The following is a 24,390-nucleotide window of genomic DNA, read 5'->3' on the forward strand; positions in this document are numbered from 1 at the left end:
TGGCCAGCTCAGCCCACCAGGGGGCGGGGCTGGCTGGCATGTGGTGCTGGGGGATTGAACCTCGGTCCCTGTGCTTTGTTTAGCTTAGCTTGTTCTAAGTAGGTGCTTTAGACCACTGAGCCATCTCACCAGCTCTGTGCTCATTGTTGAAGGAGCTCGGGACCTTATTGTTAATGAGAATGGCTGTGGTTCACTTTGGAGGAGCTCTGGTCCTTACTTTGAGCATCACCTCCTGGCTCTGGAGGGGAAGATGGCGCACTGCTCAGGGTCCTGGAGCAGCTTGTCATGTTGACTTTCCTGATACAGACTCACTGTTGCTGAGGATGGCTGTGGTACTTTGCGGGGAGCTCTGGTCCTTACTCAGTAGTGCTTCCTGGCTCCAGTGCAGATCCCTCAGCCTGCATAGATCCTTCATCCCACTGGCACAAATTTTTCTAGCTTCCACTGCTGACCTTTGGGTCTTCTAAGCACAGATCTGTGAAACAGGCCTGCAGGAGACATTGTCATGGTCCGCTGGCCTCCAGCTGGACTCATGAGGGCACTGTTATGGGCTCCAGGTCTTCATCTGGACTCATACAGAACATTACCATGGGATTCTTTGGGTCTTAGCATGTGGACAGATTTCCTGTGCTCTCTTGGTATAAAATAATTCTATAAATTATGCGTCCTGCATCATCTCCCTTGCAAACTTTGACTATAACAGCAAGTAACCTCCATTTTTTTTTTTAAGCCTTGGTTTCTCCAACTGAGATAGAGATTGATCTTTTATGTACCTCACTGGGCTCCTGTGAAGATGAGAAATATTCACCACCTGGGTCAGAGCAGACGCCCAGCTAATGTCTTCTGTTAATAACTGCACTACTTTGGTACACATGGTATGGACAACTAGCTCCAAGGACATCAACAGTGTGGTAATGAAGTTAGTCCCTTCTTGGTTCTGCTAGCATCTCCCAGGATGGGTTCTCCACGACAGAGGATCAGGTAGGCACCCTGAACAAGGTTGGGGATAAAGGCAGGAGTGGCTCAGCCCAATTGAGGGGTGGCCCATGCTAGGCAGACTGCCCCGGGGCCCTGTGGGTGCCAGGAGCTTCCTTCCTCCTGCCACCACTTGTATGTGTGTGGGAGGCTAAGAGGCAGTGCTGACAGTGGGCCTGCTTGGCAAAGCAGCAGTGGTGTGGGAGGCGACAAACACACTGAGGAAGTGTGACCATCCGGGTCCCCCAGGGATGCCCCAACAGCAGCTCAAAGTGAGCCAGGCACAGATGGCAGGGCGCTCAGGCAGCTACCCACTCCAGCACTGGCCACCCACGCCTGAGCACACTCAGGGGCCTGCGGAGGGGGGCTCTGGCAAAGCTGTTTGTAGCAAAAACCCAAGCTGCAAGGAATAGCAGGACTAGGAGAGAACGAACGTGAAGAGGCAGATGGCAGCTTGCGGTAAGCACAGGCCATGGTCCTAGGCATAAGGTGCCAAGGACACTGGGTTGGGCCGGCTGGAGAGGGGAACTCTTGGTCCCCAGGCCCTCTGCAGGTCTGCAAGCTGGACTGAGGAAGAATCTCCCAGTAGCAGGCTCCATTGATCACTTCCAGGTTGTGGGGGGAGGGGGGTTGGAGACAATTTCAAGATCACCCATAGCTAGGTGCAGCAGCCGTATTCCCAGCTACTTCAGAGGCTGAGTCAGGAGAATGGCAAATTTGACTCCAGCCTGGAGAAACTATCAAGACTCTGTCTTACAAGAAATTAAAAGGTCTGGGGAAGTAGCTGAGCAGTAGAGCACATGCCTACCATGGCAATCCCCAGTATTTCAAGCCAAAAAACACCCCCAAACAGTTGTAAAGCCACTTTGTTATTCCACAAATTCTTTTGTCAATCAACAAGCCATAGCGGTGACTAGAAAGGAATAGGGACTCAACCAACATCAGTGGGCACTGTGGAGCCACAGCCAGGCTTACCTTTTGATAAGACGCCAGGAAAATCAAAAGCACCTTGCTGGGAAAAGGCTCCAAAGTGATCAGAGCAGGGACATTTTTTTTGAAATTTCTCTTTCAATCAACAAACATCTCCTGAGCACCTTTATATGCAAAACACCGCAGGAGATAGAGCAAGTGTTAGCTGCAGCTGGGCCTCCACTGAGTGGTAATCAGGATGCATGTGACATCGAGAATGCCATGCAAGCGCTGAACAGAGAAGGACGCCTTAATTGTATTAATCAGCTTTCAATTACTCACAAATTGGTCTTCACCCCTTGCTAGTTCACCCCCTCAGGTAACAAAGCCTAGGTCCTCGGAAGCCTTCCAGAGGCAGAAGGAATGGTTTCTAGAGTCCTGGGGAATCTAGATTTCAACTAACGTTTCCACTGATTACAGGACAACTTTAAGTGAGTCACTGTTCTTTTTTTTCTTCTCAGTAGATGGGGAAGAAAGGCCAAACAATACATGAAGTGAGTTTTCTGGGCTGGAGCATTTAATAAGCTCCCCAGTGTGGTCTCTCCCAGACTTAAGCAACACACCCAAGAAAGAGGAGGAGGAGAAGACACCAGCTCAGAAGGGAATGATAACACACCTGCAGCCAGGCTCCCCTCTGTGGGAGGTGACAGCCCCAGGCCACAGTGCAGGTACAGTGTGTAAAGCACCCAGGGGGACTTCCTGGCTCAGCAGAGCTGCAGGTTTCTGTGCTACCAGGGGCTGTCCTCCCCTTCCAGCTCTGCCATGATCCCTAAGAGATGTGACTCTGACAGGGAAAGGACTAAAGACAGAGCAGCACATATTGGGGGATGCACTCCTTTGCCTCCCGTGGCTCTTGGGGGCCAGGTTGCAGGACTAAAGTTTCCAGGAGCATAGTGCTACAGGTGAAATCCCAACGGGAAAGGGCAGTGAGAAATTTGCCTGTCCCCTCTGGATCTGTCCTGGTCTGCTGAGCTCAGTGCAGCAAAAGATGGATGAATGGAGACATGTGGGGGCTGGGAAAACTGTCACAGAAGTCGGGAGGGCATGGACCACTCAGAAGATTTAGATAAAGTGAGAAGACTGAAAACATTTCACACGAGTGAACATGCACGCCAGGTTTCAGGGAAGATTAGACAGTTGTTCGGGGTGTTGGAAAGATAAAGACAGACCTTTTGTGAAACACAGCCAAAGGAAGAAACAGGCAGAATTAGGGGGAAAATGGAGGCCCACAAGGAAACCAGGGAGGACAGAGCAGAAGCGAGATCTGCATTCGGGGCAAGTGGGGGTAGAAACGATGACCAAGGAGAAGACAGACATGGCTAGAAAGGGGACTCCTGTCCTCTGCTCACAGGAACATGAACTGGCAAGGCTGCTTTGGAAAATAACTGGTAAATATGTCCTGAGGTTGAACATGAGCACAAGTCAAGGCTCAAGAGAAATGCTCTCAAGCCTAATTTCTGGAGAAATTCTTCTATGTGCTGTTCTCAGAGGCAAGAATGGTGAGAGGCAAATTATTGCTAATAACACAGGAACAGGGAGTCACGGAAATGATCCTTGTTAGAAAGGCCAAGCAGGGGATTACAGACAGCAGTGACAGCAGGGAACACAGCCATGTGCGTCAACACAGTGAATTTCAAATCATAATGTTGAATAAAAGAAGCCATGTGCAGACAGATGCCCAGGGTTTCGTCTTATTTGTGTCACATTCAAACCCAGGCCTGGTGATGATCCATTTCTTGGCTTGGGTGGCAGCAGCTGGTGGGTCTGTTTTATTATGATTCTTTTTCCTTGTTTTAATTTTAATTTAATTTAATTTTTTAATGTTTTTGGTACAAGGTCTTACTATGCAGCTCAGACTTACAGTGATCCTCCCGCCTTTAATCTCCCCAGCCATGTGATTACAGGTGTGAGCCACCACCCCGGTCTTGGGGCACACCCTGGGGTGGGGCCGGTACAGCATGCAGGACCAGGGATTGAACCCTGAGACACAACTTTCAAAGTAGTAGGAAATCAGGGTTTTTTTTTTTTTCCTCCGAATGCCCTCAGGGGTGGTTTGGCTGGCTGAAGTGTTGTGGGGATCGAACTACAGCAACCTGAGGCTGACAGCTTTGTGGAAGCAGCCACTTAAACAACTGAGCTAAGGCCAGGCCCCCCAGTAGTAGGAAATCAGAAAGCTGGGAACAAAGCAAAAATTTCTGAATATAACCTCCAACAGGTTATTTAAGACAGAATAAAAATATAAGTCTGGTTTCAGACTTCTCTGATGTTGTCTTTAACATCACCATGTTGAGCCTTAGGCCTGTTCTGCCTTCTCGCCCCTCCTTTGTGACCACACTCTGTAGTTGTCTGGGCTGCACCTGTGGGTGCCAGGCCTCCCCCCAGAGCCTGATCTAACCAGCTCACTCAGGCCCGCTTCCCTGCCTTTCTGATTTCTTTATATCTTGAACACATGTCAGAGTTTATGAATTCACTGACCAGGAAACCAAGCAAAGTGGCTACGCCGGCCTGCTGAGGGAAGGGAAGTGGACAGGGGCGGCTGGAAGTCAGAGATAGAATGCTGGCGTGCACAGCCAGGAAAGGGATGCAGCTAATAGGCAAATGCTGTAGTTTGGTGTGGTCACAAAGGTGGGCATATTCATGATAGCTGGGAGACAGTAAATCAGAGGCCAGGCCCTTGGGAGCACCAACAAGGAGTCAAAAATAAAAAACTGGGCTAGGGGTGTAGCTCAGTGGTAGAGCACTTGCCTGGCATGCATAAGACCCTGGGTTCTATCCCCAGCACCAAAAACTAAAACATCAAACAAAAAACCCTACCAATAAACCATAAAAACAATTCACAAGAAACAAATGGCAAGGAAATGTGTGGCCATGACTGGGAATCACAAGGCATATTGCTCAAGGGAGTTTTATAATCCATTAATAATATTCCTTATTTTTAGAAAGAAAAGTAATTCCTTTGGTTCTTTTCCTAATTTTCCTGCTCTTCCCCCCATCCCCAGGCCCTATTTGTCCAATTTGGTTTCTATTCCTCCTCTTCCACCTTCCAATTAATCAATTAAAAGCCCCTTATCTTAAGTCTCTTTCATAGCTTTGCTATTATTTCGCCTTCCCCAGGTACCAGTTCTCCTAATTGTTTCATTTGCCAACTCTCTGATAGTGGTTTTTTTTTTTTTTTGTTTTTTTTATGTGCTTAGAAGGTAAAGGGGGAAAACAACAACTTGCAACAGAAAAATTATGACCAATTATATTATCAGCCAAGTTTTTTTGTATAAAGGTAATTATCAGATAGCAAAGAGCTCAGAAAACTACTGTGTCCTTATTCTTAAAAATTGCAGCAAATCATATACCAGTTACTTATGAGATAATAATAATAAATTCAAAATGTATAAGAGGTCAGGTGTGGGGTTCCTGTAATCCCAGCACTTGGGGGACTGAGACAGGAGGATTATCACAAGTTTGAGACCAGCCATGTCTATACAGTGAGTCAAGGCCAGCCTAAATTACAGCAGCAGCAGCAACAACAAAAGAATACAGGGGCCAGGCAGATGACTCCGTAAAATAAGTGCTCGCCTGGCAAGTGCAAGGGCCTGAGTTCAATCCCCGGTTCCTTAAAAAAAAAAAAAAAAAAGACAAATAGAAACAAAAGAATACATAAGTAAAGATTTAAAAGAAAAGACCCACACCAAATGTTTGTTTTTTCCTTTCAGGAATCCATTCTGAGGGTATAATCTAAAATGTAGGCTAAGTAGCAGAGGGGGCAGCTCCACAAAAGAATCCTTTGTTACCACGTGTGAGTTCCTGGGTTCAATCCTTAGCACTGGAAGAAATAAATAAATAAAACAAAACAAAAGGTAGTCCACCCAAAAAGAAGAAGAAATCTTTACCCAAGGAGGAAACAGGTAGTGAACCAGAAGAGGCAGCCAGAAGTGTCCCCAAGAAAAAAAGAAAATTTTCTTCCAAGAAAGAGCCACTCAGTAGTGGGCCTGAGGAGGCTGCTGAGAGTATTAAGAAAAAAGGAAAAGCTTCAAAGAACATCCCAGGAGGCTTAGAAAGGACATTCCCTGGGGGCAGGCATGGGGAGTGCCCCAAGGTGACATTTCCCACCCCATACCCTAAATCCCAGTCAATAAAAACAAATCCACAAAATAAAAAACAAACAAACAAAAGTAGGCAAGGAGCTATGAACCCAGTTATTAGTAAGAAAAAGAAATGAAAACAACTTAAATGTCCTAAATTAGAAGAATATGCACATAGAAGAGTTTTGATGACACTGGGAAAGATTTATAATATAATATTAATTTTAAAACACAGATTCAATAATATAAAGAAAAAGGACACAGAAAAAGGTTGGAATTACCCAAGCATGGTGGTACATCTCTGTAATCCCAGAGATCCCTGTGAGTTCCAGGCCAGCCTGGGCTACAAAGTGAGCTCACGCCAAGCCTGAACTGCATAACAAGACCCTGTCTCAAAAAGACAAAAAAAACCAAACCAAAACAAAAAGGTTGGAATTAAATATGCTAAAATGTTAACTACAGTTATCTCTGGCTATTAGCATCTATAAGTTTGTTTGTTTGTTTTTAATATTTATTTATTTATTTATTTATTTATTTATTTATTTTGTGTCTGTGTGTGGCCAGCTCAGGCCACCAGGGGGCGGGGCTGGCTGGCATGTGGTGCTGGGGGATTGAACCACGGTCCCTGTGCTTTGTTAAGCTTGTTCTAAGTAGGTGCTTTAGACCACTGAGCCATCTCACCAGCCCCAGCATCTATAAGTTTTTTTTTTTTTTAATTTTAGGCTTTTCTACATATTGTAAATGTTCCTTAATGAACCATCTCTGGTCCTCATGTAAAACAGCCCCTCTTCCATCTCCCCTTGGTCTTAAGCTCCTTATGAGGCTGCAGCACTTAACTACTCTGTTTGTGATCTTTCTCCCATAGGAAGAGCTATTTTGCCTGGTATATAGAAGATGTCCAATAAATGTGTTGAATGTCTGAATGAATGAATGCATTAGGTTGTAAACTCCTCAAGAGCAGCGGGACCGAGGCTGCATCATCCAAGAGCATAACGAGGCAGCAGTGCCAACCTGACGGCTCAGGATCATTTCACCCAGCACTCAGCTCGCTCCAGGAAAATAACTTCTAATTACAGCCAGAGATGATGGAGGTGACGCACTAAAGAGAAAGGAATATAAAACTGCCTGGGCAGAGTGGTAACAGAAGTACCATCGGAAAACCCAAGTTCTTCCATTAGGATTTGGCTTTTGCTGTTGGACAGAGTTCTACATTCTTATCAGAATCTTAGGCTGAGCTACACATGGTGCTGAAAATCTGACATTTTAAATGCCCTTTCTATTTAGTTATCTCTTGGTGATGATTAGATATTTTTCTAGAGGAGGAAAAAAGGCATGAGGAACCCAATTACCCTGTTCTCTCCCACCCCATGGGCAGACTGGACACTCCAGCACCTGGGTATGGCACCCACAGACCCATAACCACACATGTGGGTGTGGCTCCACTCGGATGTTCAGAGCCCCATCCACTCCTGCTAGCCATCCATGCAGTGCCTGGTGCTGTATGAGGGGACATTCCTGATCTTGTTAAGTTTCATCGGCCTCTAGAAATTCAAGGACAAACTGATAGCATAATGCACAGCTTCATATTCTTTGCTTTAGGAAAGATAAGAAAATTCATCCTAAGCTATTTTGGACTTTTCTGGGCACCAGAGCACTGGTGATTAGGAGGGGCTGGGGTGCTCCCCGCAGGTGGTAGCTCTGAGTATTGAAATGGGTGAAGGTAACTCGTGATGCGGTTGGCCAGGGCAGCGGCCTCAGCAGCCCTCCACAGAATGATTAAGTTTGTGAAATTTGCCTTTCCTCCCATCTGCTTCTTTCCTTTGAGATCTCCTTGACCTCTGACCTCCCACAGCTCATCTGTGACCGGCATTCCACCCTACTGAGGTGTCTCCCTACAAGGCAATGTTGTAAAGGTATTTCATTCCTTGTGGATAGGGAAAACCTGCATCTTAAAAGGGGTCCTCCCTCCCCAAACACCAGAAAGACCTCAGATTCAAAGGGGAGTTTTCTGACAGGGGTGCAGGTGGGATGCATCTAGAGTGCCAGATATTTTGTACAATTTAATGAGCTCATGGAAGGGCTGGCCAAATAGCTCAGCAGATTAAACAGGGGTGAGGGGGGTGGGGGGTGTTTGATTCCCAGGCCTGCCCAGCCTCCGGGGCATGCTGAGACAGCAATTGAGACCGGGTGTGGTGGTGTGCGCCTGTATTCCCAGCTCTTGGGAGGCTGTAAACAGGCGGATCACTACAAGTCGGATCTAGTAGTGAGACTCTGAACACCCTGTAGACCTTTCCTTAAAAATACAGGAAAAAAAAAAGAGCTCATAGAATTCTCGTAGCAGCTTCAGAAGTTGGCATTATCACTGCCACTTGGGCATGAGGAACCAGGGACCTCCAGGAGGTGGAGGAGGTTGAGGTCCCTGCCTGCTACCTTATTCTTCCACACTCAGAGCAGTGAGAGACGGAAATATTTTTTTCAAATGGAAATATTAAAAATAAAAATGCCAAGAAGTCAACTTATTGGTGTTCAAAGTCAAGATATATATCTCAGTGGACCTGGAACTCAAACTGCTCACTATTTTGAGGAACCAAAGGCTGTCTTCAGAGATCTAGGCCCAGAAGCAGATAGAAGCAGCTGGGAGACTGGCCTACCAAGGATACAGGGATTTAAAGCATCCCATGGGAGGCAGGAGACCAGAGCCGAGACAATAAATTGGGGCTGGTGAGGGAGTTTCCCATCTGGGAAAAAAGGCTGGAGGCTGGTGGGCAGGTGAAAAGATGGGCAGGCGGCTGCACAGACAGCAGGGCTCTGGGATAATCCCACCACCCTGTGGATGCCTGGCTCTGCCCTGGGGGGCCCCAACACCCCCTGGAGGGAGTCAAAATAACACTCAGCAAGGACAGCAGCTGGGAGCTATACAAGATGGACCGAAAAGTTTTAAATGTAGGGTTTCTAGAAGAAAGATGGAATGGCAGCAGAGCGATATTCAAGGATGTTATCCTGAGGACTTTCCAGAACTAAAGACATTTTATGGATCCTCAAATGAAATGCACACATCAAGCACCAAGCACAACAAGGGAAAGCTACATCCGTATCTGGCAAGCCACGGGCTGCTCCTCTTGCACAGCTTGTGGAGGCTACAAATCTTATCCTGCTCTTTGGTTCCATTCTGACCTTGGTGCAGTGAGGAAGGTCCTGGGCTTGGGGTCAGGACAACAGGGCCAGGCCCCACTGTAGTCCCTCTGCTACTTCCTAGAGTCCCCATGACCTTCAGTTCCTTTCCTACAACGGGGTCAGCACCAGGGTTACACTAGGAGGGAATCTGGGGATAGCAGCACCAGGCAGACAGTGGTTGCACTTTGTCCCCAGCCGCACCTGCTCAGCGGCCCCAGTCCCTTAGCCTCGCGTGTCCCCATTTCCCTACCAGGAAAAAGGGATATCTACCTATGGGGTTATGTAAGGAGGAAAGAAACACACAGACATAAGGAGCTAAGTCCTGAGAGCTTAGCAAACCCTTGACTCAGCCAAGCTACTATGACAGCCCCCTCTAAACGGCACCTGCACATCCACTCAGGGCTGCCCTCCCAAACCACAGGCTTCACAGGCAGAGCCAGGCCTACGACCACCTCCACACACGGAAGATAACCAAGCTAGCAGCTGCCCCTCCCACCCTTCTCCCTGGCACCCCCAGGGGGGTTACTCCTTGACCTCCCAGAGAAGCCCCTGCCAGGAAACCCTTCCCCAATATCAACGCTGCCCAGGTACAGTCCAGCCCACCTTCCCTGCCACCGGGAACCCCTACCTCTCTTTGCTCACTGCAGATCTTACATAGCCACAGGGGCCGCTTCTGGCCAGGAGAGGCCTCGATCCCACACTTGGTGCAGACTTTCTACAAGAGAGAGGACACACGCCTGTCAGTACTTCCTCCTAGACTGACGGGCTTGGATAACTGTAATGAAGAGACACCTCTTCATCTTCCAAGGGATGGGTGGCTTTAGCTTTTGGCTACTAAGACAGACCACTCACAAGGCATAAATCACCCAGCAACCCCTGGGAGACTTTGGGGCATAGTGGATGAGCCCCATCTGTGGATCTCTTTGCCACAGATTCCATCCCCAGAATTAAGTTCGGTTAGGACCACATCCAAAAATTAAGCTCGCTGATAGTCACAGCTGCATCATTTTCAGCTGCAAAGAACTGGAAATAACTCCAATACCAATACCCTGGGAAGATTCAGGCAAACAGAATGTGATGCGGCCTTCAAGTGGCAGATTGTGTGGCTACCTGGAAACCGGAGCAGGATGTACTGTCCTCCGTGCACTCCTGCATCACCATGCAAATGACACACGTGGGCATGACAGGTTAGAAGACACTAGGCAATACCAGTGACAGCTTGAGCATGTACTTCATTGTCAAGTCCCCTCCCTTGATGGTCCCAGGACCCAAATCCTGTAGCACTGGTCCGTTCCCCAGGTGAGGAATCTGGGATGTGTAAGAATTTAGGAATTTGCAAATCTGCTCCAGATCACTCAGCCAGTAAGGATGGGGTTCAGGCTGGCTTTGGAACAGTTACATTATATCCTCTGGGACACACACATAGGCAGAAGCTGGAGTCTCATGTTCTCCTTCTGCAGAGGTGTTTAAGTTCTTAACTTCTAAATACATATTTTGCTTCCCCTAAAGGCACAGCAACAAGCCACAATGAGAAAGGCCAGGATAAACACACTGGAGGCAGGGATGGATTTGTTGGGGCTGCGATTCAGTGGTGGTGGGGGGTGCGCTCAGAGCCTCCAGTCCCTGCAGGGGGGTGGGGATGGAGGGAGGTGGGGGGAGGACCCTCTCCAGCTCCCCCCGCCCCCAGGGAGGGCTAGATCAGTTGCTTGGCCTTTTCTACAGGCTGCCAACTGAGCAAGAAGCACACCTCTCCCGGAGAGGAAAATGTCACTAACTTGGCTTCCCAAAGCATGTGTCACCAGCTTGATTGGGTGGCTGAGCCCAGTGCTGCAGGAAGGAGGGAGCTGGAGCTCATGGAAAGGAGGCTATGACACATTTATAGGGGTACAGACTGGCTGCCACCCAAGGCTCAGGTGCGAGAAATGTCACTTCTTAATTTCTCCAAATAAAATGGACTCTTTTCCAAGCTCCCATCCGTCTGGGCCTGCAGGAAAGCCCAGTGCAGGTTCTGGTCATCATCAGGGACCCCTTCCAGCTCTCAGGAAGACCCTAGAGTTGGCGTCTTTGCTGGGTCCCACACCTTGTGGAGGGTCTCCTATGCATTGTCCATGCTGACCACCGCTGCCTGCTGCCCTGCCAGCTCTTGTGGCCCTCACAGCAGGTGGAGGGGACACCTCTGTGCAAGTCCTAGGTTTGGGATCTCTCTTTTACTTGTTTTTTGGAGTTCTACGCCCAGGGCCTTATGTATTCTAAAAAAATGCTCTACTACTGAGCTACCTCCCAGCCCTTCTGAAATTTAATTTTAATTAATTAGTTCATTGTTTGGTTGGGTTTTTTTTGAGATAGGGTCTTGTTATGTATTTCAGGTTGCCCTCGAACTCACTATACAGCCTAGGTTGGTCTTGAACTCTTGGTAATCTTTCTGCCTCAGCCTGCAAGTTGAGATTACAGGTGTGTACCATCACATTCAGCCCTGCCCTTTTAAAAATTATTTCTTATTTGAGATAGGCTCTCACTAAATTGCCCGGGCTGGCCTTCTTTTTTTTTTTTTTTTTTTGAGGGGGGCTTTCTACTTTTGACCCTGCCTCAGCCTTCTCAATAGTTGGGATTTCAAGGTATGCACCACCATAGCTGGCCCAAGGGTTTGAGACCTTTGCCAGGCGAGGACTGAGCCTCTCCAGGGACCAGCAGCCTACATCTCTGGACTGTATTTGGCCTTCCTCTCGAATCTGCCTCTTCTTAACCTTCCACAACCCCACCCTCCTTGCTCCAGAGTAGGATTTCCATCAACCCACAACAGGAACTTCAAGACACATACCACAGGCCTCTCTTCCTTTGGTAAAGGGGAGAGGAAGGAGGTGCGGACGGTGGCTGGCTTTGTATTCCGTGTTAGCTCCTACTGTCTCCTCTACACATATTGCAAATGTGAAAATATGTGTGGCCTTCAGAGAGGCCAGATTTTCCTGCTGTATTCTTTACATACTTATGGGGCTCACAGCTCACCCTAAAGCACAGAGCACTCTTCCCCTCCTTAGGCTGTTGAATAAGAGTGGTCTTGAAAATCAGGTAGAATAAAATATAAAATTACCATTTAGGAAGTGACTGGTTGTTATGGTTTGTGTATAGTTGTCCCCCCAAAGCCTCATGCAGTCTTGGGGGTGATTGACTATTGTGGGTGTGGATGCTGCACTTGCCCTGCGGCAGGTAATTTGCATTACAATGTAAGGAGGGAAGAGAAGCTAGCTGCTTGAGCTGCTGCTACTCCTCCCTTGCACTCTTGCTCTTTGCCAGGTTGTTTTCTGCTGCTCTGCCTTGGACCCAGCTGAGTATGGACTGAAACCTCCCGTGACTGTGAGCTAAATAAACCTTTCCTTCCTTCATTTTGGGTGTCAGGTATTTGTCCCAGCAATGAGAGAAGAGTAACTAAGACACTGGTACACCAGGACCCACACAAACAAGGGGACTGGTTCTGCTCAGATGGTTGGTGGCTCGCAATTGCCTAGGCAAAAGTGACCTAAGTTGATCCTGGCATAAGATTTTACTATGGACACGGGTATGGCAGGGACCTGCTCACCTGCTTCCTGATGTGCTTCTAGGCCAGAATCTGGCTCTGCCTTGAGCTATCAGGAGGATGGGAGAGCTTTCTAGCCACAGACAGGAAGCCCAGGCCCATGGCCTGCACAGCCTGGTTGCCACCCTGTAGAACACAAAGCCAGGGGAATCTCAGTCTGCTCAGCCTGTTGTAACAAGAATGCCTTAGACTAGGTGGTGAATTTCTCCACCACAGTTCTGGAGGCCTGAAGCTCCAGAGGAGGGTGGCAGCATGGCTGGGCTTTCCTCCTGGTCTCAGTTTTTATAAAAGCACCAGACCCATCATGGGGACTCGATTGTCATGACTTCACCTAACCACAATCTACCTCTCAAAGGTCTCACCTCCAAATATCATCCTACTTGAGTGAGAGTTTCAACACATGGACTGGGGGTGGTAGTGGTACAAACACTCAGCCCATGGAAACCCTGTGCCAGACTGGGCTTTTCATGTTGAGAGCCCTCAAAATGCACGATCATTTCTACCCTGGCGTCACTTCGAGTTCCCAGTCCTCCTGGGTGCTCACACCCCCCACCCTGACTGTCATCCATGTCATGTTCCTGAAACACTGTTCTCACCTCATCCTGAGGCAGTGGGCATGATGCTAAGGCCTGAGAGGGCTCCTGGGCAAGCGGTTCAAAGCCTGTTCACATAAGATGTTCTCATCTGTAAAACTGGGTAATATTTATCCTTTAGGGTTGCTGTGAAGATTATGAAAAGCAACCCCCACACACCAGGTGCTCAATAAATGCCGCTCACCGTTATTAGGGATACCCCTTGTGCCTTGTCTAAAACCTTGTACTGTTCTCCTCTACCTGAATGCAATAGTAGAAAGCCACAGATTTTTTTTTTTTTTTTTTTTTTTTTTATTCAGGGCAGGGTCTACAGGGTACTCAGAGTCTTACTACATAGATCAGACTTGTAGTGATTCTCCTATTTACAGCTTCCCAAGTGACAGGATTACAGGCGGGCACCACCATACCCAGTCTCAATCTCTCAACTGCCAGTCTTAGCACACCCCGGTGGTGGGGCCGGCATGGCACGCCACAGATTGTTATTTAAAGGGAAATTAGAGGTTGGGGATACAGCTCAGTGACAGAGCACTAGCCTAGCATGTTCAAGGTCTCAGGTTCAATCCTCAGCACCACACACACACAAAAAAAAAATTAATGACAATTTAATAAAATGGAACAATATCTTAGTCATGTTAAGTTCTTATCAGGTACTCAGCTGCTAAACCTCACATGTTCCTCCTGAGGCCCCAACCCAATTCACTAATCCCAGGGTGGAGGACCTGAAAGAACAGGGCAGGGCCCAGGACTCTTTGCACTCTGCAATGCACCACAGCTTGCCTGGAGGCTGCCAAGGCGAAGGGGTGCCGGGTGCTTGGCAGGAGTGACAAGTAAGCAGAGTTTTAAAGGATGAGTGTGCACATACTTTTGGTAAACACTGTCTGCTTGATTAAGCATCTGTGCAGTTAAGGGCAAGAAGAGAAACTAGGAGAGCGTGCCGGAGTAGCATCCTGTCCTCCACCCACAGACCCGGCTCATGCAGCCAGCCAACCAGCCAGCCAGCCAGCCAGCCAGCCGAGAACAGGGACAGCATGGGTCACCTTCCAGAGATGGAAGTCAAAGGCTGTGGTCAGCTCCACTCTGAAGGCGAGGGTGGGGAGGAGGGACTGGGGGCCTGGCCTCCTGGCATGGGGGAGCCCACCTTCTCCAGCAGAGGGTTCAGTGCTGCCTGCGCGCCAGGAGCAGTAAAGGCCTGGTTGGTCAGGAGACAGTCACTCTGATTCCACCTCAGGCAGAGAGGGTGGCAGTGAGGGCTTTCCCAGATGTCCCCTCTGTCCCTCACCTAGGCTCCCACAAGGCCCAGCCACTCCCTCTTGTGCACTGCACCATTCCCAGGCCACCAGCAGTGCGTCTCCCGGCCCTCTCTGCACCTGAGGCATGCAGTCTCTAGCTGATGAGGGGAACTGGGTTCTCATACACAGCTAGGGTAAAAAAAAAAAAAAAATAGATAGCATGCTCCGGTTTGAAAAGTACATAATTGTTGCTCTATTAAATCTCAGATCAATAAGAAAATAATGAGCCTTTTCCCCTCATGGGTCTGGTCTTTCTTTCCAGGTTCCAACACTGAACGCTAAGCAGGTGGTATTCAAAGAAAGCACATGTGGAAGAGATCAAGCCTCTCCGACTCACATCAGAGCCCCTCTGTCACCCTCCTCAATCTGTGCTTCGATGCCAAGCGACTTCTAGTAGGTGTCCCCACCCCTCTTTGGCTGCCCTCCAATTGGTCCCTGATAAGCAGCCCAATCAATCTTTTCAAGATGCATATCTAGCCTGGCATACATGTCTGTAATCTTACCACTTTGGAGGCAGAGGCAGGAGGATAGTTGTAAGTTCAAGACCAGCCTGGGTGGGCTACAAAGTGAGCTCAAGGCCAGCCTAAGCTGCATAGTGAGACTGTCTCAAAAAGAAAAGAAAAGAAAAAAAAAAAAAAAAGATGAAATCTACTCAAGCCATTCCCCAGCCTGCCAGTTTAAAAAACTGCTTCGTACTGTACATCTTTGGAAAATACCCCCTTTCACATGGGTCATGACACCTATCCAGACTGTAGCCTCTCTTCTCATGGCCTCCATGCCACTGTCTCACTCCCCACCAGGTCCAGACATGCTGGCCTTCCTTCAGGCTCTGGTTCTTTCTCTGCTTCTGCCACAGGGCCTTCACACATACTGCACCCACTGTGTGGGATGCTGCTGACCACACTATGTCCTCATTAGCTTCAACATCCCTCAGACCTTAGCAAAATAACCACTCCCTCAAGGCAGTTTTCTCTGACTTCTTGCCCAGTTGTAACTTCTGTTATTGGCTTCTGCCTCTTCCCTGTTAAGGTTACAGTTTACCTTCAGCTCTGTGAAATGGGACTACTGTCACTTCCCCACCTGGCTGTCAGCTCCCAGAGGACTGAGGCCATGTTGGTTCCTGTTCCCTGTGCCTGGCACAGTGCCTGACTGCAGAATAAGGGAATGAGCAAGTGGCAGCTACTTCTAGCATTGCAACTGAGAAGGTGAGGTGGGGTCCTAACATGTCCATCTTCTAGAGACAAGACACACAGAGACAGGAGTCACTCCCTGGGCAGCACAGGGAAGGCACACTGATGTCTACACCAACGTGCTGATTAGTGGATGATGGGATGCTGGATAGGAAAGAGCCACACATGGAGCAGGGTCTGGGATAAAAGCATGAATCCAGCTGGTCAGGCCATGCAGGAGATGACCTGTGGGCCCTCTGCCCCACCCACATGTGGCCACGCCCACATGCTTCCCCACAGGTGCCTGTATGTGCAGCCCCATTCTAAGATCTGATCAAGTGCCCTCCCTAAGCTCCCCCTTATCCAGACCTCTTCAGCTATACCTGGAATCTCTGGGTGCCCCACCTAAGAATCTCCCCTTCCCAGGTTGCAACCAAGAGGTAGAAAGCATGAAAGAGGCCTGCAGGACCAGGAGCGCTAAACAGCAGGCATTCTGCAACCAGGTGGGCCTTCAAGGTTTCAGGGGGCTCCCTGACCCATTCCATGCGGATTCCCACCAAGCTGCTCCCCAAGCTGCCACAGAGGAGAAGATGGGAGAGGCTCAGTGCTGATAGAGGTGAAAGAGGAAACCACTGAAAGCAAGTCCTACCACCGCACAGGACAGCTGTCTGGAACCACACAGTACTTGGGCAAACAGCCATTTACACTGGGATGGGCCCTCAGGTATTACCATTCACTGCACAGAAGGCCACGCTCATGATGCTCTGTCAACCAAAAAGGATGGAATTCCACTTAGATGTTCTATACAAGGAGATCCCAAAAATGCACACTGCCCTGCAGAAATGAATAATGAAGATGGTGCATTTGTTTATTTACCATTAATTTTTTTGGAGACATTCTTACTCTGTTGCCCAGGTGGCCTCAAACTCCTGAACCTAAGTGATCTTTCTGCCTCAGCCTCAGCATTTCAAGTAGCTGGAACTACAACTGTGCACTGTCACACTCAGCTTAAGATGGTTAATTTGAAAATACGTGGTGCTTCATTTCAACAAATGTCTATCCAGCACTGTATGTCAGGAAGTGTTCTCTGAGGAATTCTGAGGATGAGCAGGTCATAATCCTTTCTCCTTGAGGATTATGGAATGGGGGAGTATATAGACTAGTAAAATCCAGGTGGAAGATGACTTTTCCAACAGTTCAATGAGTTGAAGGTGGTGGTGAAGACCGGGTCTCATTAGGAAGCATGATGCAAATGGTGCCGACAGGGGTCTTGGCCACATACCCACCGAAGACCCACTACACACACAAGCTCTTTGCACACCCACAGCCACGTGAAGATGACACTGCAGTGTGCAGTTCAGCCATGTACTGTGCTCCTGATGGCAAGAAATCAAACCTGCAAAAGCAAAATCTTACAGTGTTTAGAGAAATCTATACTAGTAACACAAGTGATGTTGATATACACTGGAAAAAAATGACAAAAGTCATGACAAAGCTGTATATATATAATGAAATGGAGCGGTATGCACAATAAATTAAAAAGCTTATCATAAACAGGTGGCATAGTATGATGCTCCATCATATAAAACATGTATATATGCCTAATTGATTTAGAAGTCTACCTATACATAGAAAGCTGCCTTGGAGGATATGGGTCAAAATGTATAGTAAATTGGGCTAAGTCAAGTTGTTGCGCACACTTGTAACTCCAGCTACTTAGAAACAGACAGAAGGATCACAAGTTTGAGGCCAGCCTGGGCAATTTGAGACTTGCCTCAAAATAATTTTTTTTTTTAAAAAAGAACAAACTGGGGGCCAGCCAGATAACTCAGCAGATTAAAGCATCCACTTAGGCAGATGCAGGGACCAGGGTTCAATCCCCGATGTGCTGTACATATTGAGATGGTGATTGAGACTGGGCGTGGTGGCACATGCCTGTAATCCCAGCGCTTGAGAGGCTGAAAAGAGGAGGATCACTACAAGTCTGATCTGCGTAGTGAGACCCTGTAGATCCTGTACTAAATACACACACAAATACACACAAAAAGAACTGGGTATGTGGCTCAGTTCTAGAGTGCTTGTCTAGCATATGTGAGGCTCTAGGTTCCATGTCCAGTACCATAAAATAAATACACACAAAAATGTTTACGTGGGTAAGTAGAATTCCCATTTAAAGGAAACCTACGTCAAATGCTTGGAGAAATCACTTCTCTTGAGTTCATTTCTTGACCAGCTAGGGACTTTTGCCCATTAGGCACAACTTAAGAAGCTGAGCACATGTGCACAGACAGACAGGAGACAGGAATGATCAGCTATGGCTCAAACAGAAGCCGTCAGGCCGGTGCACCACCCCTCCCATGCTGTCAGAGGGCCACCGGCCCCTGATGGCAGGTTCAGTCCTGCCTGACCCCAGAGATACATTGCTGACCAGGTCTCCATGTTGGGAGCCTATGCCCTGCTGCCACACGACTCTAAAGACATAGTTCAGAGACTGTGTGCACCATAAATAGCTACATACTTCATTAGATACTTACGCCATGCCAGACACTGAGCTGGCTATTTCGTGTAGAATCTTACTTAATTTTCACAATGACCCGCCATGTAGGCATTAGTGTCTGTTTAACACATGAGGAAGTTGAGGCCTGAGGTTAATGACCACGGAAGCTGGGACATGAATCCTGCTCTGGCTGGAACTCCACTATAGGCTCTGGCTGCTCTAGGCAGGCCTGACTGCCCTGATCCTGCCGGACTGAACTTGTACCGTCCCACTCTGAGTGAAGGCAGGGTGGCTCCAGTGGCCTGCGCCTCTTCCAGAAGAACAGTGAGTCTCAAGTGGGAGGGGCACAGCCTGGCTCCTCTTCCCATGCATTAGGCCATGGCTCAGGCAGCCAGCAGGGCTGAAGGCACATGGAGTTCCAGACCTTGTCCTGACCACCTACCAGGGCATCATCAACAGCACTCAGAAAGGCACAGCTTTAAGAATGCTCACTACAGCCAGGCGTGGTGGTGCATGTCCATAATCCCTGCACTTGGAGAGGCTGAAGCAGGAGAATTTCAAGTGCAAGCCTGGCCTGGACAATTTAGCACCTTAATGAGTCCTGGTCTCAAAATAAAGTGGAGGTGGAAGTGTTAGAGATGTAGGGTTTTTTTTTTTTTTTTTTTTAAATCTTTTATTTATTTGGTACAGGGTCTTGCTATGCAGCTCAGACTCATAGTGATCCTCTTATCTCACCTTCCCCAGTGCCAAGATTACAGGCGTGTGCACCCACACCTGGTTTTTGTGGCTGGCATGGCATGTGGTTCCAGGGATCAAACCTGGGACTCCCACTTGCCAGGCAGGTGCTCAGACTGCTGAGTTATCTCCCCAGTCCTAGAGCTGTAGTTTAGTGCAAAGCCCTGGGTTCAACTGACAGTAATGGGGTGGGGGGTAAAAATGTTGACCACCTGTGCTTGCTGCATATGCTGGGAGGCACTGGACAATCATTTCAAAAGGAAATGTCTCTCTTCATACCCCACCCCAGTGGGACCAGGAAGCCTCCAGCCTCTCCACCCTGTCCGCCGGTACCAGGCGCATCAGCCATGCAAGGCCTCCTCTCCTTCCCCTAGGCTTCTGGAATCCTGCACTGCCACCACTAAGTGGCCCCTCTCCCACCATCCGAGTGGCCACTGAGATGGCAGGGACCACAAGCAAGTCCCAGGCCCAAGGCAGCCCCCAGCCAAGGCCTTTTCTAGTTGGAAGGAAGTACATTTCCTGTTGATTTCAGGGCCAATTTCCAAAGCATGCCGTGCTCTACCTGCCACTCAGAGTCACCACAGCAGCCCCAGTGGACAGGCAGGTTAAAAGGGCAACAGCACCAGCGCCTGATGATTAACATTCCTGGAGCACTTAACAAAGTATCATGGTGTGGTTTGGTGTGGATCTGGATCATTTCTGTGCCTGGGTCTCTGTGTGTGTCTGATGGAGGAAAGGAGGGTACCTAGTTGGCTGGGGCAGGGCAGGTGGGGGACAGTGCTCCTGCACCCACCTCTGTTAACTCTTCCTGGTCCTAGTGAGCCTTAGACAGGTAGAAACACGGTGAAACTACCAGGTGAAACAAAGGTGTGTTAGTGGCTGGATGGGGCCAAGGGAAGTGCTGCAGGGGAGCGGGAACACAGAGGAGGCAGTGAGGGTTTCCCAAGAGTGAGGGCAAGAGGGGAGGGGTCAGGCAACTGGCTGTTGAGGGGAAGGTTTTAACACCAAACAGAAAATCTAATCAAAGGAGAAAACAGAACAGAGAGCTTGGTCTCAAGAAGTTAATGCATTTGGCAGGTACTGTGGGGGACAAGGTGAGTGCTGGCTATGTGTCCAGAGCGAGGCACAGCTCTGGGGCAAGGCACACGAATGCTGGCCCAATCAGACAGAGCAGAATCCTGAGCAAGGCTGGAAGATGGCTCTGCATCATTTCTGTGCATGCACAGAGACATGAGTTACCCTGTGAGCAGGGAAGGGACATGGAGCTGTGTGTGCGAGGGGGGGCTTCTCAGAGGTGGCCCAGCTCAGGTGAAGGCCTGAAGTCAGCCCCAGAGGCTGATAAGCTGCTCATGAGCTTGAGCCTGCTGTGACTGCACGTCTGCAACTCATCTGGGCCCTTCTCTGAGGCGAACCAGAACCTACGGGGCCTGAAGACGGGACACAGGCAGTGGGACAGGCACAGTTAACATTATGTTTAGGTAGGTACAGAGTCCTTCCAGGTCCTTGTTGTGGCCCAGGAAGTTTATATTTGTAATGCCATGAAAAATCTATTGAAATTCTATTGAGTTAATTCTAATCTACCACTCCCAGCGCAACTCATGATGTAAATAAAGACACAATGATGTAACAAAATGGTGGGGAGCCCAGCAGGTTCTGAGTCTGGCTGTGATGATGGCTAACTGGAACAAAGGCCTTGGTCCAGGGCCAAATCTGGCTCTTATTAATTTGTGGAGAAAGAAGCAGCTTGAGGATGAGTGACTGAGAATGGCAGGAAGTAGGTGAGTGCCCTGAGCTGGGCTAGGTAGGAGACCGGAAATCACCTCTACAACATGCAGAGGAGGATGTGCAGAAAGAGCAGCTGCATAACGCAATGCAGGTAGTATCTAATGTTCCAGGGTCGGGGTCTCAGCCCTGACAGGTAATCTTTTATGTCCTGGGAAGTCATAGCCTCTTATATTGAGACTCAATCCCAGCTGACAGCATGGAGCACGGCTCTCCATCCCACTCAGCCTCACACGTGTTTATTTGGGAGCTGGGGGGAGTTTGTGGGGAGGGGAAACACTGCTCTGTCTTCTTTGCTTTAAGGACTAAAAATCAACACCATGTGAGACTGATTTTCACTGCTTAAGACCAACTGAAGGGATAAGGAAAAGTCCTAGCCAGCTCTCTACACATCAATACATGGAAACAGGGCCAGGTTCAACCAAAACGGAGACAGCTGCTCCTCTTCAAGGAGTATCCCTGGTGGTCCGCCACAGGTGGGTGTCTGTTTGTTTGCTTGGTTGTTTTTCTGCAGTCCTGGGAATTAAACCTAGGGTGCACTCAGCTATGTCTTGAGACGTAATGACTGACTGAGAAGTGTTCTAAGTTGCCCGGGTTGGCTTTGGATTTTCAATACTCCTGCCTCAGCTTTCTGAGTAGCTAAGATTACAGTCATGGGCCACCATGCCAGACTATGTTCACTTTTTTGAAACAGTTATTTTGAAATTTCAAATAGTGTGGAAAAAAAGAATGTGAACGACTCCCACACGTATCAAAAATGAGCTTGCTTGGGTTTTGAAGAGTTAGGCGATGCTGCTCTGAAGGCCGCCGAGAAAAGGGAAAGAAGCCAGCAGCTTCTGTCAGGGCACCACACAGGAGACTCCAGAATAGTTTTCTTAAAACAAAAAGAGGCAAAGCCTGGGTCTTGTGGGACTCTGTGGGAGAGGGTGAGGGTGATTCTCCCCACCGATGAGAGGACTAGGAATCAACATGCACAGACACTTGCCCCTGCCCTGAGCACAGACTGGCACAGAATCCTGGTGCACTCATCAACTCCTGCCAGTCCTTAATGAAGCCCCCTTTCTCCTGCACCCCACCAGCCTGGGCTCCGCAGGCCTAAGCCATGCAGACCCTAGGCCGCAGGTTAGTGTGACTCCACCAGAATCACTGGGGGACTAAGAATCGTGTCAACCATTATGGTCCCATGGCGCCTTGCAGTTCTACAACCCGCCTCCCTCACTTTGCCGAATGCAATTACTTGTAGGCTGGAGGCAGTTGGGGCAGGGGAAGGCCCAGCTGGTGGAGGAAACTGGCTCCCATTAATCTTGCTTCCCGCCATGTGGTTACTCAGAGTTACAATGCCTATTAATGCTAATAGCTACCATTTATTGAACACTTACTCCATGCCGGGTGCCACCCTCAGCACTCAACACACATTATCATTATCACACTAATCTTGTTGACTTTCACAATGGCCCTGTGAGGGAGGCTTGATGAGCTGAATGTTACAGATGAGACATGGACGGCCCAGAGATGTGGGGTGCTTGGCCAAATTCACAGAAGAAGGAAATGGCAGGTCCCTATCTATAACAATAAAAGCAGGCGCTTGGCTGGGGACTTGGCTCAGTGGCAGTGCACTTGCCTAGCATCTACAAAGCGGGGGGTTGTACCCTCAACACCACAGGGAAATAAAGAAGCAAGAGCATCTAGGAGGCATGTGGGCTTGCCACGGGTCTCACTCATAGCACAAATGGGACTGAGGCCCAGGTTGCTTGGGTACTGGGTGGGGCGTCACAGAGGTGATCACATGGAGGGTGGAGCTCACTCCCAGTCTTCCTCTCACTTATACTCCAAGATCTGCATATTTGTAGGGAAAGATGCTTATTGGCCCAGGAGATGGATAGGCCTGGTTCTGAGGGAAGCCAGGCAAACAGCAAGAGGAGAGAGCTGTCCCCTGAAGACAGATGGCAGCTGCTTCCCTGACACATGCTGGCCGTGCCAGGAACAGGAGTGCAGGGAAGAAGCAGCTCTGGACAAAGCCAGCTCCACTTCTCTACCTGGCCCTGCCTGTACGAACAACCACAGCTTTACAGAAACCTCAGACAGAAACCTGCTGCCCAGAAGTCCCTTGGCCCTGGTTCTCTAAGGGAGCCTGATTCTCAGAGACCTCACCAGTGAGGGGGCTGGAGCACTTCTCATCCCTGCAGTCTGCATCTTGAAAGCCCCCCCGCTGTGCTCAGCAGTGCCTGGGCCACGCTGCACGTGAGCCTCCTCTGCCAGGGCCATCACGAAGCCTGACCGTGGGCAAGGGAGGGATGCACCTGCACCAGCCTCACCCTACAAGGAGCTTGGGCTGGTGAGCTGATCCCAGCTCCTGTAGGTGCAGGACATTCAACCAGTCTGTGGGCCTGCGATACTGTGAAATGGATATTTGGTCTTCATCTTGGTTACTTTTCTCTTTCCTGAGACAAAATACCTGACACCCAACATTAAGGCAGGAAAAGTTTAGTTTAGCTCACAGTTTGTAGAGGTTTCAGCCCACAGTCAGCTGGCTTCAAGGCAGGGTGGCACAATAGAGGGGCCTCACAGAAGAAAAAAGTTCTTAGCATGACAGGCAGAAGGCAGCAAGCAGCAAGCAGCCCTGCCTTTCCCTTTCATCCCACAAGCTTACCAGTCTTTTGGGTGATCTCGCCCAGAACTATGCTGATTTCAATCAGTGGACTAATTTAGCATCATGTCCCCTCAACCCCAGTATCACATGCCCCAGATTCAGACAGCTCTGAAAAGCACCACCTACGAGCATATGAGGCTTTAAGGGGACATCTATTTTTTATTTTATTGAGAAATATCAATGAGACAGTTTCAAAACTGATTAATAGGACAGTTTCAATAATTAATACATTGTACACTGTTATCTTCTTAGTGGTTATCCATAGTACTAAGGGGACATCTAGACACAAGACATTACAGTGTTTTTGCTCTAAAGCCCTAGGTGTCTGCCATGACATAAATGTCGAGAATGGTAATGAGGTAGCTAGTGACCCCTAAGACTCTCAGGTGGAGGGGCTGGGGTCATAAGAAAGACCAGCATGCTACTAAAGAATCTCCCTTAGAGGAGGGGAGAGGGAGCTGAACACTAAGTTGGTCACCAATGGCCAGTGATGCAATCAATCATTTGTGTGTGGGGCCGGGGAGATGGCTCAGTAGAATAAGCGCTTGCCTGGCAAGCACAAGGGCCTGAGTTCAATCCCCAGTTCTGCCAAAAAGATAAAAAAATAAAAATAAAGTAAACTGTACCAATCATGTGTATGTAATGCAGGCTTCACATGAACCCAAACAGGTTGGGTTCTGGTGGTTTGTGGAGAGCAGGGCACAGAGAAGTTTCCTGGAGGGTGGTGTGCCCAGAACAGGCATGGAAGCTCCATCCCTTCTCCCATGCTTCACCCTATACATCTTCGTCTGTATCTGTCTGTAAGCTGTCCTAGCAAATTAATCAAACCTATGAATGGGGTTGTGTAACCCGGGGGGGGGAGGGTTCAGAAGTTTCAAGGCCTGGACTGTGACTGGCATCCAAAGTAGGT

The 24,390-nt window shown here is 48.9% G+C and overlaps 1 protein-coding gene across 1 annotated transcript in view; it reads right to left on the reverse strand.

Annotated features, from left to right (window-relative positions):
- Window positions 1–24,390, reverse strand: part of Rph3al (rabphilin 3A like (without C2 domains)) — a 98,600-nt gene that overhangs the window by 44,705 nt on the left and 29,505 nt on the right. The window contains 1 exon segment of the mRNA XM_004635476.2: window positions 9,823–9,909. Coding sequence (XP_004635533.2) covers window positions 9,823–9,909 — 87 coding nt within the window.

This window comes from Octodon degus, unplaced genomic scaffold (assembly GCF_000260255.1).
Source record: "Octodon degus isolate 3935 unplaced genomic scaffold, OctDeg1.0 scaffold00072, whole genome shotgun sequence".
Lineage (NCBI taxonomy): Eukaryota > Metazoa > Chordata > Mammalia > Rodentia > Octodontidae > Octodon > Octodon degus.